General features: G+C 41.4%; 2 protein-coding genes across 10 annotated transcripts in view; one reads left to right on the forward strand and one right to left on the reverse strand.

Annotated features, from left to right (window-relative positions):
• CCDC102B (coiled-coil domain containing 102B) overlaps positions 1 to 9,270 on the reverse strand; it is a 336,572-nt gene extending 327,302 nt beyond the window's left edge. For 7 of the 8 annotated variants that reach the window (XM_074383267.1, XM_074383268.1, XM_074383263.1 and 4 more), the window contains exons 1-3: positions 9,174 to 9,270; positions 8,597 to 8,745; positions 4,278 to 4,352 (exon numbers count right to left, since the gene is read on the reverse strand). The gene's annotated coding sequence lies outside the window, so the exon portion shown is untranslated. Of the gene's footprint in view, positions 1 to 4,277; positions 4,353 to 8,596; positions 8,746 to 9,145 lie in introns of all 8 variants that reach the window. The other variant, XM_074383266.1, reaches the window with a different exon arrangement.
• Positions 9,271 to 9,343: 73 nt separating this feature from the next.
• Positions 9,344 to 13,275, forward strand: part of TMX3 (thioredoxin related transmembrane protein 3) — a 39,482-nt gene continuing 35,550 nt past the window's right edge. For both annotated transcript variants that reach the window (XM_003926003.4, XM_074383274.1), the window contains exons 1-3: positions 9,344 to 9,572; positions 10,601 to 10,655; positions 13,166 to 13,205. In XM_003926003.4, coding sequence (XP_003926052.1) covers positions 9,527 to 9,572; positions 10,601 to 10,655; positions 13,166 to 13,205 — 141 coding nt within the window. In that variant the 5' untranslated portion in view covers positions 9,344 to 9,526. The remainder of the gene's footprint in view (positions 9,573 to 10,600; positions 10,656 to 13,165; positions 13,206 to 13,275) is intronic.

Here is a 13,275-nt window from a genome sequence, read left to right on the forward strand (position 1 = left end):
CTGCTTCAGGTCATAGCCAGCTATGCCTAAAGATGAGGACATAATAGAAAAGCACAGCTACAACATAATCTTGGTGCACAGGCTGAAAGCTTCACCTTGACCTGAGGAATGTTAACTATGAGGACCAAACTGGTGCCATAATTTTGTTTCTGTTGTTCAATCTTCAGTAGTATTAGCAGCCATGGATTCAGATATTGAAATGCAAAGCCAAATAAAGAATCGCTATTATGCTTGTATATTCCATTCAAGTACCCTTGAATGAATAAGGGAAAAGGCAATGAAATCTACTTCCCTGCTATATGTTGGACTTTCTTCCCACTGGAATACTTCTCAGAAATTGTTGCAAATGTTGCCTCTCCTGTTGGCAAGCAGACTAATCTAATTTTCATACAAAATTTGAGCTTCAGCAGAGCCCAGTAGTGTACGTTGCCAGTCAACCCATCACTGCATGGCTTGACTTTCAGTATCTCCACTCATTTCATAGACCCATATTGCCACTTCAAGAGACTGAACTGAAGCATCAACTTGTTGATTCCAATCACCTTCAGGAACTGGAATAGAAGTTGTTTGGTGAACAACACTATGATTTACTTTGATTTGCACACAGAATTATAGAAAGATCAATATGTGATATGTGAAACAGGGTTCTCTTTATTGTCCAGTTATCTACGGCTCACTTGCCAGACCAAATTGAAAGTCCATTAGCAACAGTCCAAGAGTCAATATGCAACAAAATCATTGGGATTTTATTTCTGTCAATTCTGTTACTGCTAGGAACAGAGCCTCCAACCTGGTCTATTCTTCCATGAAGAATTACTAACTGCTGGACATAAGACAGCTGCTTTCCATACTGAGCCATGACACTCCCTTCTGGAATTGCCACCTGCAAGCCAGGCCAATTGCCATGTATCCTTGAGGCAATTGGTAGAAAGGTTAGGCCTGCCAATAGCAGCAGCAGCCAAGACTTCAGATGGCCTTTTAGAAAGTCCTAGTAGGAACAGGCCACTTGTTCATGTATACATTGAGTCCCACTGCATATCATAGCAGAGTGATTCTGTACAGTTATTTTCATGTTACAGTGGAATGTCTATGAACAATTCCCTGCATGTTGGGATGCATTCTTGACATTACTCATGACATGAGAGGTTAATTCAGGAGTTCATATCATTTTATGTCCTCCAATGATTGGGGCTGTATTAATAAATGTCCAATGACTATCTAGTAACTGTCTTTAAAACAAATATACCAGAGAACTGTACTAGGTAATTTTTTATTCCAAAAACACAGAAGTCACCATTGAGCATGGTTATGGGCTTTTGCCATAGATTGGAGTCAGTATGAATGCAGGTGACTGACACACTGAATATTATAATCAGCATTAGCACAATATGGTCCAAACAGGATAGCTTCAACTCCGGCTCTGCAGTTCCAAGGAAGCTTGTTGTTTTGTTCAAGTTTCCATTCCAACAGAGACTTTTTCCAGATGATTTAATGGAATGGACCCAATGGTATCCCAAAGTAGATGAGATGATTTTTTCAAAGCTCAAATAGGTCTATTAGGCATTAGTTCTCTCATTTAGTCTGAGGGAACGAAAGCAAGAACATTTTTTTCCTTCTAGTCTTTTGTGTATCATGGGGCACTCCAATCCATGGAATCCTCTCAAATTTTACAGTCTGTCCAGGGTCCTAGATTTGTTTAGGATTCACTAACTATCCACAATTAGATCCCCAGTCAGATTCATGATCATGGTAACATTGCTTTTAGCTTGACTCTCAGTTTCAGAGATAATCATAGGATCATTGGGACAGGGCATTAGGACACTGCATTGTATCTAGACCTGCCTCGCCAGATTGTAACAATATGCAGGGAGGAGTTCAAGTATCCTTGAGGCAAATGTATGTTGGAAACCATTCCATGTGAATGCACATTGTTGTTAACTCTTCCTGGCATCTGATATCGAAAAAAAATTAGTCAGGTCAATTACAGCAAACCATTCACTTTTAGCTTGTTGAATAGTCTATTTAGCAGTTGAATAGTGTGGATTCTATCAGGGACTTCTGAAGCTGTTAAAGTTTACTGTTTAATGGAGTTTCTGGTAACCACTGACAGTCCCCATCATCCATCAGCCTCTCTCACTGGCAACATCAGGGCACTGTACAGAGAATGTGTGGATACAAACATGCCTGCAACTAACATTTCCTTAATTAAAGGTACTAAATTTTTTGTTGTTGTAGGCCTGTTAGTTAGCATTTCAAATTAACTATTTGAATAGGCTTAGGTAACTCTTAACAGTTCCCATTTTTCATATCCAATTAGTACTGAATGGAGAACAGATCTACAAGTTATTTCATCTGTAAAAAAATTCACTCAGTAGGAGGAAGAATTTGCAGCCAATTATTCTATCCATACCAATTATACATTCAGGTAAGAAATACATCCCTACAGTATACTTCTGAAAATCATTTATTTCAACTTTTAATGAGATTTTAATGTTTATCCCTCTTCCGGAAGCATCTCCCTGCTTCCCTAAATTAATTCTATCACCCTGAATGGACTCATTAGTAGGCTAAGGCAATGTTCCTGTACCTAATTGACCTAAAAGAGCTGCTTTCCTATCTCTATGACATTTTACCCACGCATCTATAGAAGGCCTTGGTTTTCCCACAGGAATTTGGTTAGGAGGCCCAGTCCTTCACATCACCCTTCTTCACCCATTATTGCCTGTGGTAGATAGAATTCTAAAGGTGTCTGTCTACTCCAGGTTCCCGTACACTGCTCAGTCAATCAAAAACTAATCCAGTTACTGGTCTGAAGGGATTTTGCAGATAAAATTAACCAGCTGACTTTAAGATACAGAGAGCATCTTGGATTATTCAGAAAGATCCAATGTAACCACACAAACCCTCAAAAGCAGAAGAGGTAGAGAGTTGCAGCAGAGAGAAAAGCTAAAGAGATTTGAAGCAAGAAAAAGACTTGCTCCAGTCACTGACTTTGAAGTGGGCCGCGGGCCATGAGTCAGGAAATGTAGGTGGCCTCTAGAAGCTGAGAATAATTTCCAGACAGCAGTTGTTAAGAAAACAGGGGCATCAGTCCTATTGCTACCTGCAAGTAAATTCTAACAGCAACCTTAAAAGCTTGGAAGCAGGTTCTTTCCTAGAGTCTCCAGAAAGGAGCAGAGCCTGCTGACAGCTTGACTGTGGATTTTTGTTACCTGGAGCAGAAAGACGAGCTTAGTTTACTGGATTTCTAATCTACTGAACTGGGACATAATAAATTTGTGTTGCTTTAAACTGCAGCAATAGAAAATTAATATAGCACCTTACTATTAAAAGCAGGTATTTTGCAGTGACATAGAATCTATCTGATATGGTTATCTGTGTCCTCACCCAAATTTCACATTAAATTATAATCCCCATGTGTCAACGGCAGGAGCAGGTGGAGATAACTGAATCATGGAGGCAGTTTTCCGTGATGCCATTCACCAGACAGCGAGTTCTCACGAGATCTGGCGGTTGTATAAGAGGCTTCCCTCCTCACTCGGCACCCATTTTCTCTCCTGCCGCCCTGTGAGGAGGTGCCATTTCCATGACTGTAATTTTTCTGAGTCCTTCCCAGCCATGACGACTTGCGTGTAAGTTAAACCTATTTTCTTTATAAATTACCCAGTCTCAGGTATTTCTTCATGGTAGTGTGAGAACAGACTAATACAGCAAATTGGTACCAATACAGTGAAGTGTTGCTATAAGGATACCTGAAAATGTGCAAGTGACATTGGAACTGGGTAACAGGCAGACTGGAACAGTTTGGAAGGCTCAGAAGAAGACAGGAAAATGTGGGAAGGCTTGGAACTTCTTAGAGACTTGAAGGATTTAGAAGACAGGAAGATACGGGAAAGTTTGGAACTTACTAGAAATCTGTTGAATGGCTTTGACCAAAATGCTGATAGTGATATGGGCAATGAAACCCAGGCTGAGGATGGCGAAGAGGGACTTGTTGGGAATTGGAATAAAGGTGATTCTTGCTATGTTTTAGCAAAAAGACTGGAGGCATTTTTCCCCTGCCCTAGAGATCTGTGGAACTTTGAACTTGAGAGAGACAATTTAGGGTATCTGGTGGAAGAAATTTCTAAGCAGCAAAGCATTCAAGAATAAGCAGAGCATAAACATTTGGAAAATTTGCAGTCCGATGATAGGATAGAAAAGAAAACCCCATTTTCTGGGGAGAAGTTTAAGCTGCAGAAATTTGTATAAGTAGTGAGAAGCCAAATGTTACTCACCAAAACAAAGGGGAAAATGTCTTCAGGGCATGTTATAAACCTTCACACAGGACCTTCCATCACAGGCCCAGAGGCCTAAGGGGAAAAAAAAAAGATTTTGCGGGTCAAGCTTAGAGTCCCTTGCTCTGTGCAGTCTCAGGACCTAGTGCCCTATGTTTCAGCTGCTTCAGCTCTAGCCAGGGCTGAAAGGGGCCAAGGTGCAGCTTGGGAAATTGCTTCTGACAATGCAAGCCCCAAGCCTTGGCAGCTTCCACATGATGTTGAGCCTGTGAGTGCACAGAAGTCAAGAACTGAGGTTTGGAAACCTCCACCTAGATTTCAGATAATGTATGGGAATGCTGGATGTCCAGCAAAGAAGTTGGCTGCAGGGGCAGAGACCTCATGGAGAACCTCTGAAAGGGCAGTGCAGAAGGAAAATGTGTGGTCAGAGACTCCATGACAGAGTCCCCACGGTGGCACTGACTAGTGGAGCTGTGAGAAGAGGCCCTCCATCCTCCACACCCAAGAATGGTAGATCCACTGACAGCTTGTACCATGCAGCTGGAAGAGCCACAAGCATTCAACACTAGCCTGTGAAAGCAGCCAGGAGTGCTGCTGTACCCTGCAAAACCACAGGAGTAGAGCTGCCCAAGGCCGTGGGAGCCCATGTCTTGCATCAGTGTGCCCTGGATGTGAGACATGGAGTCAAAGGAGATCGTTTTGGAACTTTAAGGTTTAATGACTGTCCTATTATATTTCGGACTTGCATGGGGCCTGTATTCCCTTTATTTGGGCCAATTTCTCCCATTTACAATGGGTGTATTTATCCAATGCTTGCACCTCTATTGTATCTAGGAAGTAACTACCTTGCTTTTGATTTTGCAGGCTCATAGGTGGAAGGGACTTGCCTTGTCTTGGATGAGACTTTGGACTTGGACTTTTGGGTTAATGCTGGGATCAGCTGACCTTGGGGGACTGTTGGAAAGGCATGATTGTGTTTTGAAATGTCAGAACATGAAATTTGGGAGGGGCAAGGGGCCAAATGATATGGTTGGGTTCTGTGTCCCCACCCAAATCTCATCTTGATTATAATAATCCCCATGTGTCAAGGGTGGGACCAGGTAAAGATAATTTAATCATGGGGGCAGTTTCCCCCATGCTCTTCTCATGATATTGAGTTCTCACAAGATCTGATGGTTTTATACAGGGCTTGCTACTTTGCTGGGCACCCATTCTCTGTCCTGCCACCCTGCGAAGAGGTGCCTGCTGCCATGACTGTAAGTTTCCTGAGGACTCCCCAGCTATGAGGAATTGTGAGTCAAACTTCTTTATAAGTTACCCAGTCTCTCATAATTTCTTCATAGCAATGTGAGAAAGGACTAATATACTAGCCATGTAACAAATGCACACATGTACTCCCTGAACCTAAAAACAAAAAGTTGAAAAAAGAAAAATAAATAATAAAAGAAGGTATTTTGGAATTCAATGCTGGAAGCTCATGAGAACCTTTCCCTATCTGAAATTCCCCTAATCTTAGACAAGCCAAGTGTATCTGCTTTGTATTTTCAGATCTTGGGAAATTTGAAAAGAAGCAGTTGTATTTCTCTAGGTTCCTGAAAAATTTCATCAAAGATCTGGTGTGTACTCTGCCCATTTCTTCCTTTTTCATGTCATTTTAGATTAAACATCTAAAGACTTGTAATTCTTAAATATCTAAAGAATTCTTGACCTTTTCTTTGTTTTACTTTCTTTTGTAAAAGCTTACCCTCTGTATAATATTATCGGATAGGAGGAAGTTGGGAATAAAAGTCCAAAGTTGTCTCTTTTACACCCTTTTTAGGTCCCCAAAGCATAATTGAGAAGCACTGCTTAAAACTATAAAATATCTCTCCACTAAAAACTATAAATGTATTTGGCTTTATTTATTTATTCTTATTTTGAAGCTTTTATTATAAGAGCCCACACACAGAAAAGTACAGAAATCCTAAAGGTACAGCTCAATGCATTTTCGCAATGTGAATGTATCTTTGTAAGCAGCACCCAGACCAAGAAACACGACGCTTACCTGTACCTCAACTTTTAACACTATTAATTAATTTGCTTGCTTTTGAGCTTATGTAAATAAAATCATATAGTACCTTTCTTCAGTTTCTGGCTGCTTCTGTTCAACATTTAGTTTATGATTTGCAACCACATAGTTCTCCAAACAAAAGTTCATTCATTCTCATTGCTATATAGTACTTTACTATAGGATTACAACACAACTTATCTATTCTACTTTTAGAGATTTGTATTGTTTAGCTTTTCACAATTACAAACAGTCCTACTATAGGCAAGACACCCTTGTATATGACTTTTGGAAAGCACATGTGTCTTAGCTTGTTGGTGCTCTGTAACAAAATAGCACAGACTTGGTAAGTTATAAATAATAAACATTTATTTCTTAAAGTTCTGGAGGCTGTACATCAAGAAGTCAGCAGGTTTCGTGTCTGATAAGGGTTTGCTCTCTGCTTCCGGGATGGTACCTTCTTCTTGTGTCTTCATATGGCTTAAGGTTGAAGAGGAAAATGGACTAAGATAATTCCTTCAGTCTCTTTTATTTGGTCTGTTCACATTCATGAGAGTTCCACCTCATGATTAAATCATGCCCAAATGGCCCAATCTCTTAATATTATCATATTATTGGCAATTAAGTTTCAACATATGCACTTTGGGATACACATTTAGACTACAGCCATATGTATGCAAAATATATAAGGCATGTATCTGTACAAGTGTAGCTTATCTGAAAGTTTTTTAAAGATCTTGTCAAAATAGTAGAACCTTTTAAATCTCAAAAAAACTGATCACCACTTGAGGTAGATAAGCAGGAAAAAAACACTTCAATTTTTGAAGACTGAATATGTTTCAGAATATGGAAATTTAGCATGTTCTCTGAACAAAAGGCCTAAAAATCTATTGGTTTATTAAATCATTTTCACATTAATGCATTATTTTGATCATTTTCACATTGCCTACATCAGTGATGTGCAATGGAACTATAATGCAAAGCACATATGCAATTATAAATTTTCTTGGAAATACAGTGAAATATAAAAACAGGTAAAATTAATTCTAATAATTTATTTTATTAACTCAATGTATCGAAGATATAGCTAAGCTATAAGCATTACAGCATATAATCAATACAAAAATACTGAGACATTTTAGTTTTATACTGCCTTCGAAATCCAGTGTATATTTTACATTTATAGTATATGTCCTTACAACCTCCCTAATTTCATCAGAAAATACTTAATTGGTATTTATTTTATAGAGACATGGTCTAGCTCTCTTGCCAGGCTGGAATGCAGTGGCACAGTCACAGCTCACTGCAACCTCAACCTCCCTGGCTCAACTGATCCTCCCACCTCAGCCTCTGGAGTAGTTGGGACCACAGGTGTGTGCCACCACACCTGGCTAATTTTTAAACTTTTTGTACGGACGAGGTCTCACTGTGTTGCCCAAGCTGGTCTCGAATTCCTGACCTCAACCAATCCTCCTGCCTCAGCCTCCCAAAGTGCTGGTAAACAGTTAAGAGCCACCCACACCTTAAACATAATCAGTTTTTAGATATCATAAAATTTACAGTTGAAAAAGTAGATTCAAATACCACAGTTGTTCCAATCATATTTAAAAAACTTTCCAATAACTGAATCAAGTGTCAGTTTTTTAGTTTCCTAAAACTAAAATTAAATATTCAGTTACTTCATGACACGGCATGTTTCAAAAGCTCAATAGCCACAGGTGGTTAGTAGCCACGCTATTGAAGAGCACAGATCTAGGCTAACTGGTTTCTGTTGTTCTCCACATGCTAACTTAAACTGTAACGCAAATATGAAAAGAAATTATTTTTGCGTGCTGTGGAAGACAGAGAACTTTGAAATACATGAGAATGGAAAAACAAACTGAATATGGGTCTTTCAGAGACATTGCCAAGAAGATAAAGCTTCTGTAGAAGAGTATCAAGTCAATGGTACTATTATGTTTCACCACCATCGAGAGAACATTCCCGTCACTTCAACAGTCCCCTTATGTTTTAGTCTTTTTTCTTTAAAAAAAAAGAAAGAAAGAAAGAAAGAAAGAAAGAAGAAAGAAAAGAAAAGAAAAGAAAGAAAAATTGAATCTGCAGAGGGCCTGCACTGGATACCATGCTGTATGCACAAAAGGGGTGACATTTAAGGCCTGCTCTCAGTTAGAGTGTAATTTAATCTTCTAGTCACTAGGAATACAATGTTTTAGAACATTTCTGCCTGTTGGAATTTTGAACCTAAGGTGAATCGGCTGACATCATAACTTACCCTTTCTGTTGTTCTCATAGGTTTTCAAAATTTGGTTTGATCTAAATCCTCTGGTACCTTACGTCCCATAAAAATTTCATCTAATTCAGGAGTAGCGACTGCTGCAGTACCCGTCATATAAAAGAATATGAGTTTTACAAATCATTGTCCTGTAGAAGAAAACACAGGTAGCAATATGAGTATTTCATACTATTTTATTTAATCCCAAAATAATCAGAAAAGAGTCATAGAAAATATCCTACGCTTAACTTTATGTTCTCAAGTTTCAAGAGAAAGTTTTTAAAGAGGCAATCCTTACTTTGGCAAAAGTGCATTAAAGCTTGCTGCATTTAAGAGATGTCCCTTTATGCAAACAGGTTGAATGACTATTTCAAAAACGCTTTGGAAAAACCGAGTGGCGCGCAGCTCAGCAATCCAGTCTTAAGGCGCGCCTCTTGCCACAAATTTGATCCAGCATTACAACGCACAGGTGCACTCACTGCACGGGAGCAGCAAGTAAATCATGTGCCAACATTCAACCTGTAAGTGCGTCGTCGGAGCCTACCTCACCTTCCACCTAACTTTCTCCAGTATTCACCTTTCCGAAAACGTGCCCCCGTGAACAACCGCCGCTTTCCCCAATAAAGCCCGCACGCTGGGTTCCCACGCTCCTCAGGAGAGGCCGAGGGCGCAAAGGATTCTGAAGCACGCGACTGCGCAGGCGCTGCCCTCCCGGCGCATGCGCCGTACTCCGCGCATACTCAGAGACGGAGACCCACGGGGTCCCGGGCGGGTAACGGAGGCCGACCTGCCCCGCCCCCGTATTCTGCGCGGAGCTTCTCTTCCGCTGTGGGTTTGCTCCGCTTCCCTTTCCTGGCGGGAAGGCGGCGGACACCGGTGTCTTTTCTCTCTCTTGCACAGAGTCAGCTTCTGCAGCTCTCCCAGGCTAGCATGGCAGCCTGGAAGTGTCGGACCGCCCTGCGGCTCTGCGCCACAGGTAATGAGCGAGCAGAGGTCGCGACGCCGGCAGGCTCTTGGGACCTGGCCCGCCGTGGGGCCGGCATTGGGCCCGGGGCTGAGGCGAGGTCTGTGGGGTCCGCGGAGATGCCCGCCCGGTCCCGGCAGAGTCCTGCCGCCCCGCCACGCCGCCCTGCCTGGCCCTGATGGAGCGGTTACCTTGGGGTCTTTCCCTTGCCCCTGTGCAGGGACCAGTGCTGGACGCGGGAAGGGCGGGCTTCCTTGTGTCTGGGTTTTTTTCATGGTGGCAGGAAGTTTCAATCAAGCTCACTCCTTTGATGGACAAGAAGGATACTGCCGTCCCAGCTTCACCGCCAGCTCTTGCCTTGGCTTTAGGTTCCGAGCCGTGTCACGTTTAAGGGTTTTTACCAACAGGGCTCAGACAGATCAGGGTCAGGCCGCCGGGATTGTGCGGTGTGAAACAGTGTGCGGACACACTGTGTGTCCGGTGTTCTCAGCTCCCTCTCTTCAGCCCTGGGTGCCTTCGTTCTCACTGGGGTCCGCTCACTAAGCAACCTTTTAGAGCCCATTCTATGTCGGGCAATGCCCTGTAGTAAGTATTAGAGTTGCAGCTCGACTTTGTTTCTTTCCAGCCATCTGTTTCGGGGTAAATACTTTGAATGGCATTTGTAGTTTTTACTGAAGAGATCATTGCTACTAAAGCAAAAGAAATACAGAGGAATGCTGTCTGCCTGTATTCCAAAAAGACAGGATGGTAAAAAGGAAAAGTAAGATGAGAGTTAAAATATGTACGAAAATGGAACTCTGTGTTTATTAGATTTACTGGCTTACTAGAACCTGGCCGGTCATGATATGGTTGCATACAGACTAGATGTTTATTAAATCGATGAACTACTTCTGTTTTTGCATCATTTGAACCCTGGAATGCATCGGTGATTAATTTTTTGGAAGGTTGTAAAAGGTCAAAAACACTTCAAAGATGACTAAGCTTATGCCGTATGAGCCAAATAATCAGCATTTATTGTGTACACTTTTTCTTTTTTTCAGTTGTTTTACTTGATACAGTCGTCTGTAAAGGAGTTGTAGAAGATTTAGATGAATCGTGAGTATACATATATGTATTTAAAATATTGTTTTAACTTTGTCCAACTCAGATATCTGAATATTTGCATGTGAATCTGATATTTTAAATTAGAACCAATTTTTATATATTATTATTATTTTTCTCTTGTTTTAAGGCCTATATAGATACAAAATGAGGGTACGCCCAGAAGTTTTATTAATAGTTATGAGATCAAAAAACTGTGGCACCCTGTCCATATTCTTTTCTTCCCCATTATCATACCTTGTATTTTGTGTCTTTTTGCTTTTGTGCTTGTATTTGTTATGTTTTACTTGTGTTTGTTATGTCTTTTTGCTTTAATTTTGTATTGAATGGGTACTAAAGTTTGGTAACTATGCTGTGTTTTTCTTCATAGTATCACAGCATTAATCTACCTTGCTTATAATAAGTGAGTAGGTGCACTTCAGACCAAAATCCCATGTGTGATCTCTCGGGCTTGACCATAAACAATTGCAAGGCTTTTTCTGGCAGGCTGCATAGGGGAAGGTGCCCTCCCTACACCAAACTTCATTTATAATCAATGCATTGCAGTCTCTGGATGAAGTTGTAGTCAAGGATTCGGCCTCCCAGGCCAGCCAGGCTCATTTACATGTCTACACTCCGGAACCCAGTGGCCTCTATTTGGCAGCCTCCTTATTGGGACCTCACCTTAGGCATTTCCCAAGCAGCTCTGCTAAAACATCTTTATTGAGAGCCTCTGTTGAGGCACTTTTCTACACCTAGCCTTTTTCTCTCTCACCTCTGCCCATAAAGAGACAGAAGACTTTTGTTCAGTGCTCCTAGAAAATGAGATGAATTCTCCCATCTGCGTCGCATCCACCTGACTCACCTGGTGCTGTTTCACAGGGGAGAAATGAAACACTGAGGGGCTGATGCCTCTTTTTTTTTTTTAACCTCTTGGCTTGAACTGTCACAGTAAGTGAATAAAGCCTTGATTGTTAGTTTCAGTTTAGCTTGTTGTCCTGATTGACCACCTGGACACCTGATGGCATGACCAAATGGGTACAGTAGGCGTGTGATCATACAGTGCTGTTCAATAAGAGCAAAAATCCTGACAGTCCCATGGGGGCACTTCGCTGGTGGTACTGTTGGGTTGTGGGGGGTGCTAGCTGATTGTTTACAGAAAGTTTTTGATTCTGAGAAGAACCATTGTTCCCAAGGAGATAATCTTATTAAACTTAGTGCCTTGTGGGGTGTGTCAGTACAGACCTCCTCCTTCAGAGTGTCCTAACGGGGGTACTCTTCCTGAGGAGGAAGAAGGGGTTCTGCTCCTAATAACCATTTTGTTACCCATGTGGATGCTCACCAGAAAGAACCCTGTGCTGAAACAGGGGACCTTTACCAAGAGCAAACTATGTCAGCTAAATGTGGAAACTGAATTGTTCCTCGCTTCAGAGCAAGCAGATGTGCAACCAGTTGCCTCCTGGATCCCCAAAAGATGGCTCATGGAAATTCAGGCAGGATCACATTGGGCAGGAATGCATGGACTGCGACGGTTGTGAGAAGACACCATAACAGCATGAAAAAGCTGTCTTGCTTGTCAGACCCCAGTCAAGGGTAACAACACTGTCCAGGGACAGGTTCATAAAGCCAATGGGTCAGGGTCAGGGTATTCTCAGCAGATAGAACATGGTGGGCCTCTCCTGTCTGTAATGCTTCTGTGGCTACTGACTGCAGTTGACGTTTCTCTGGGTTTGGCTTAGCCATTCCCATATGTTCCAGTAACTTGGGCCACACTGTCTAGGCTCTGCAAGACCACCTTTGTTTCCTGTTCACGTAACCTAAGAACACCACACATAATAATGACCCTGGATTATTGGCCTGAGCTACACATCAGTTAGCCCAATTATGGGTGATACAATGGGCTCTTCACGTGCTAGATCAATCCTAATCCACAGGGGTGGTTGAGGACTTTAAGGGACAGTTAAAGGTTGGACCTAGTTAGCTGATGGTGGGGTACACTACCCCAGCCTAGGCTACACATCTCAGGGGAGTGGTCTGGGATCTCAGCACAGGAATTCCTCAATTCAGTATTTTTCATAAGGATTTTATGAACACTGAGGCTTCATTACCAGGAAGTGGTGAGAACACTTCTGAAATCCACGTTCCCAGATGCCAACCAAGGACCATTCTTGCAAACAGTTCTTTCTAAGCATAGCAGCCCGAGGCTTCCTATGGTACCTTTTCTGCACAGGTGTAAAATGTAGTAGGGCAAGGAGCTTAGGCATCTATTTGTGTTTCTACCAAGTCCTGCTGTAATTCCTTTTGTTGGAGTCTTTCCTTCTAATTACTTTATTATTAATCAGTTCTCTGCTTTTATTTTTGAGATATTTGATGGATAGGTCACTGAGTACAAATTTTATATAAAAATTTATTGAAGGAATTTGGTTTTTGCCCTTATATTTATCAATGTATTATCTCTGCCTATACTATACAGTTATAAAGTGGACACAAACATGCAATCAAAGATTTGTTTTCTTGCTTTTCAGGTTTAAAGAAAATCGGAATGATGACATTTGGCTTGTAGATGTAAGTATATAAATTTTATATGCTAGTTACCCACCCCTACAATTTTAAGTATTATTTTCTATTTTCCTCT

Source organism: Saimiri boliviensis, chromosome 13, assembly GCF_048565385.1.
Source record: "Saimiri boliviensis isolate mSaiBol1 chromosome 13, mSaiBol1.pri, whole genome shotgun sequence".
NCBI lineage: Eukaryota > Metazoa > Chordata > Mammalia > Primates > Cebidae > Saimiri > Saimiri boliviensis.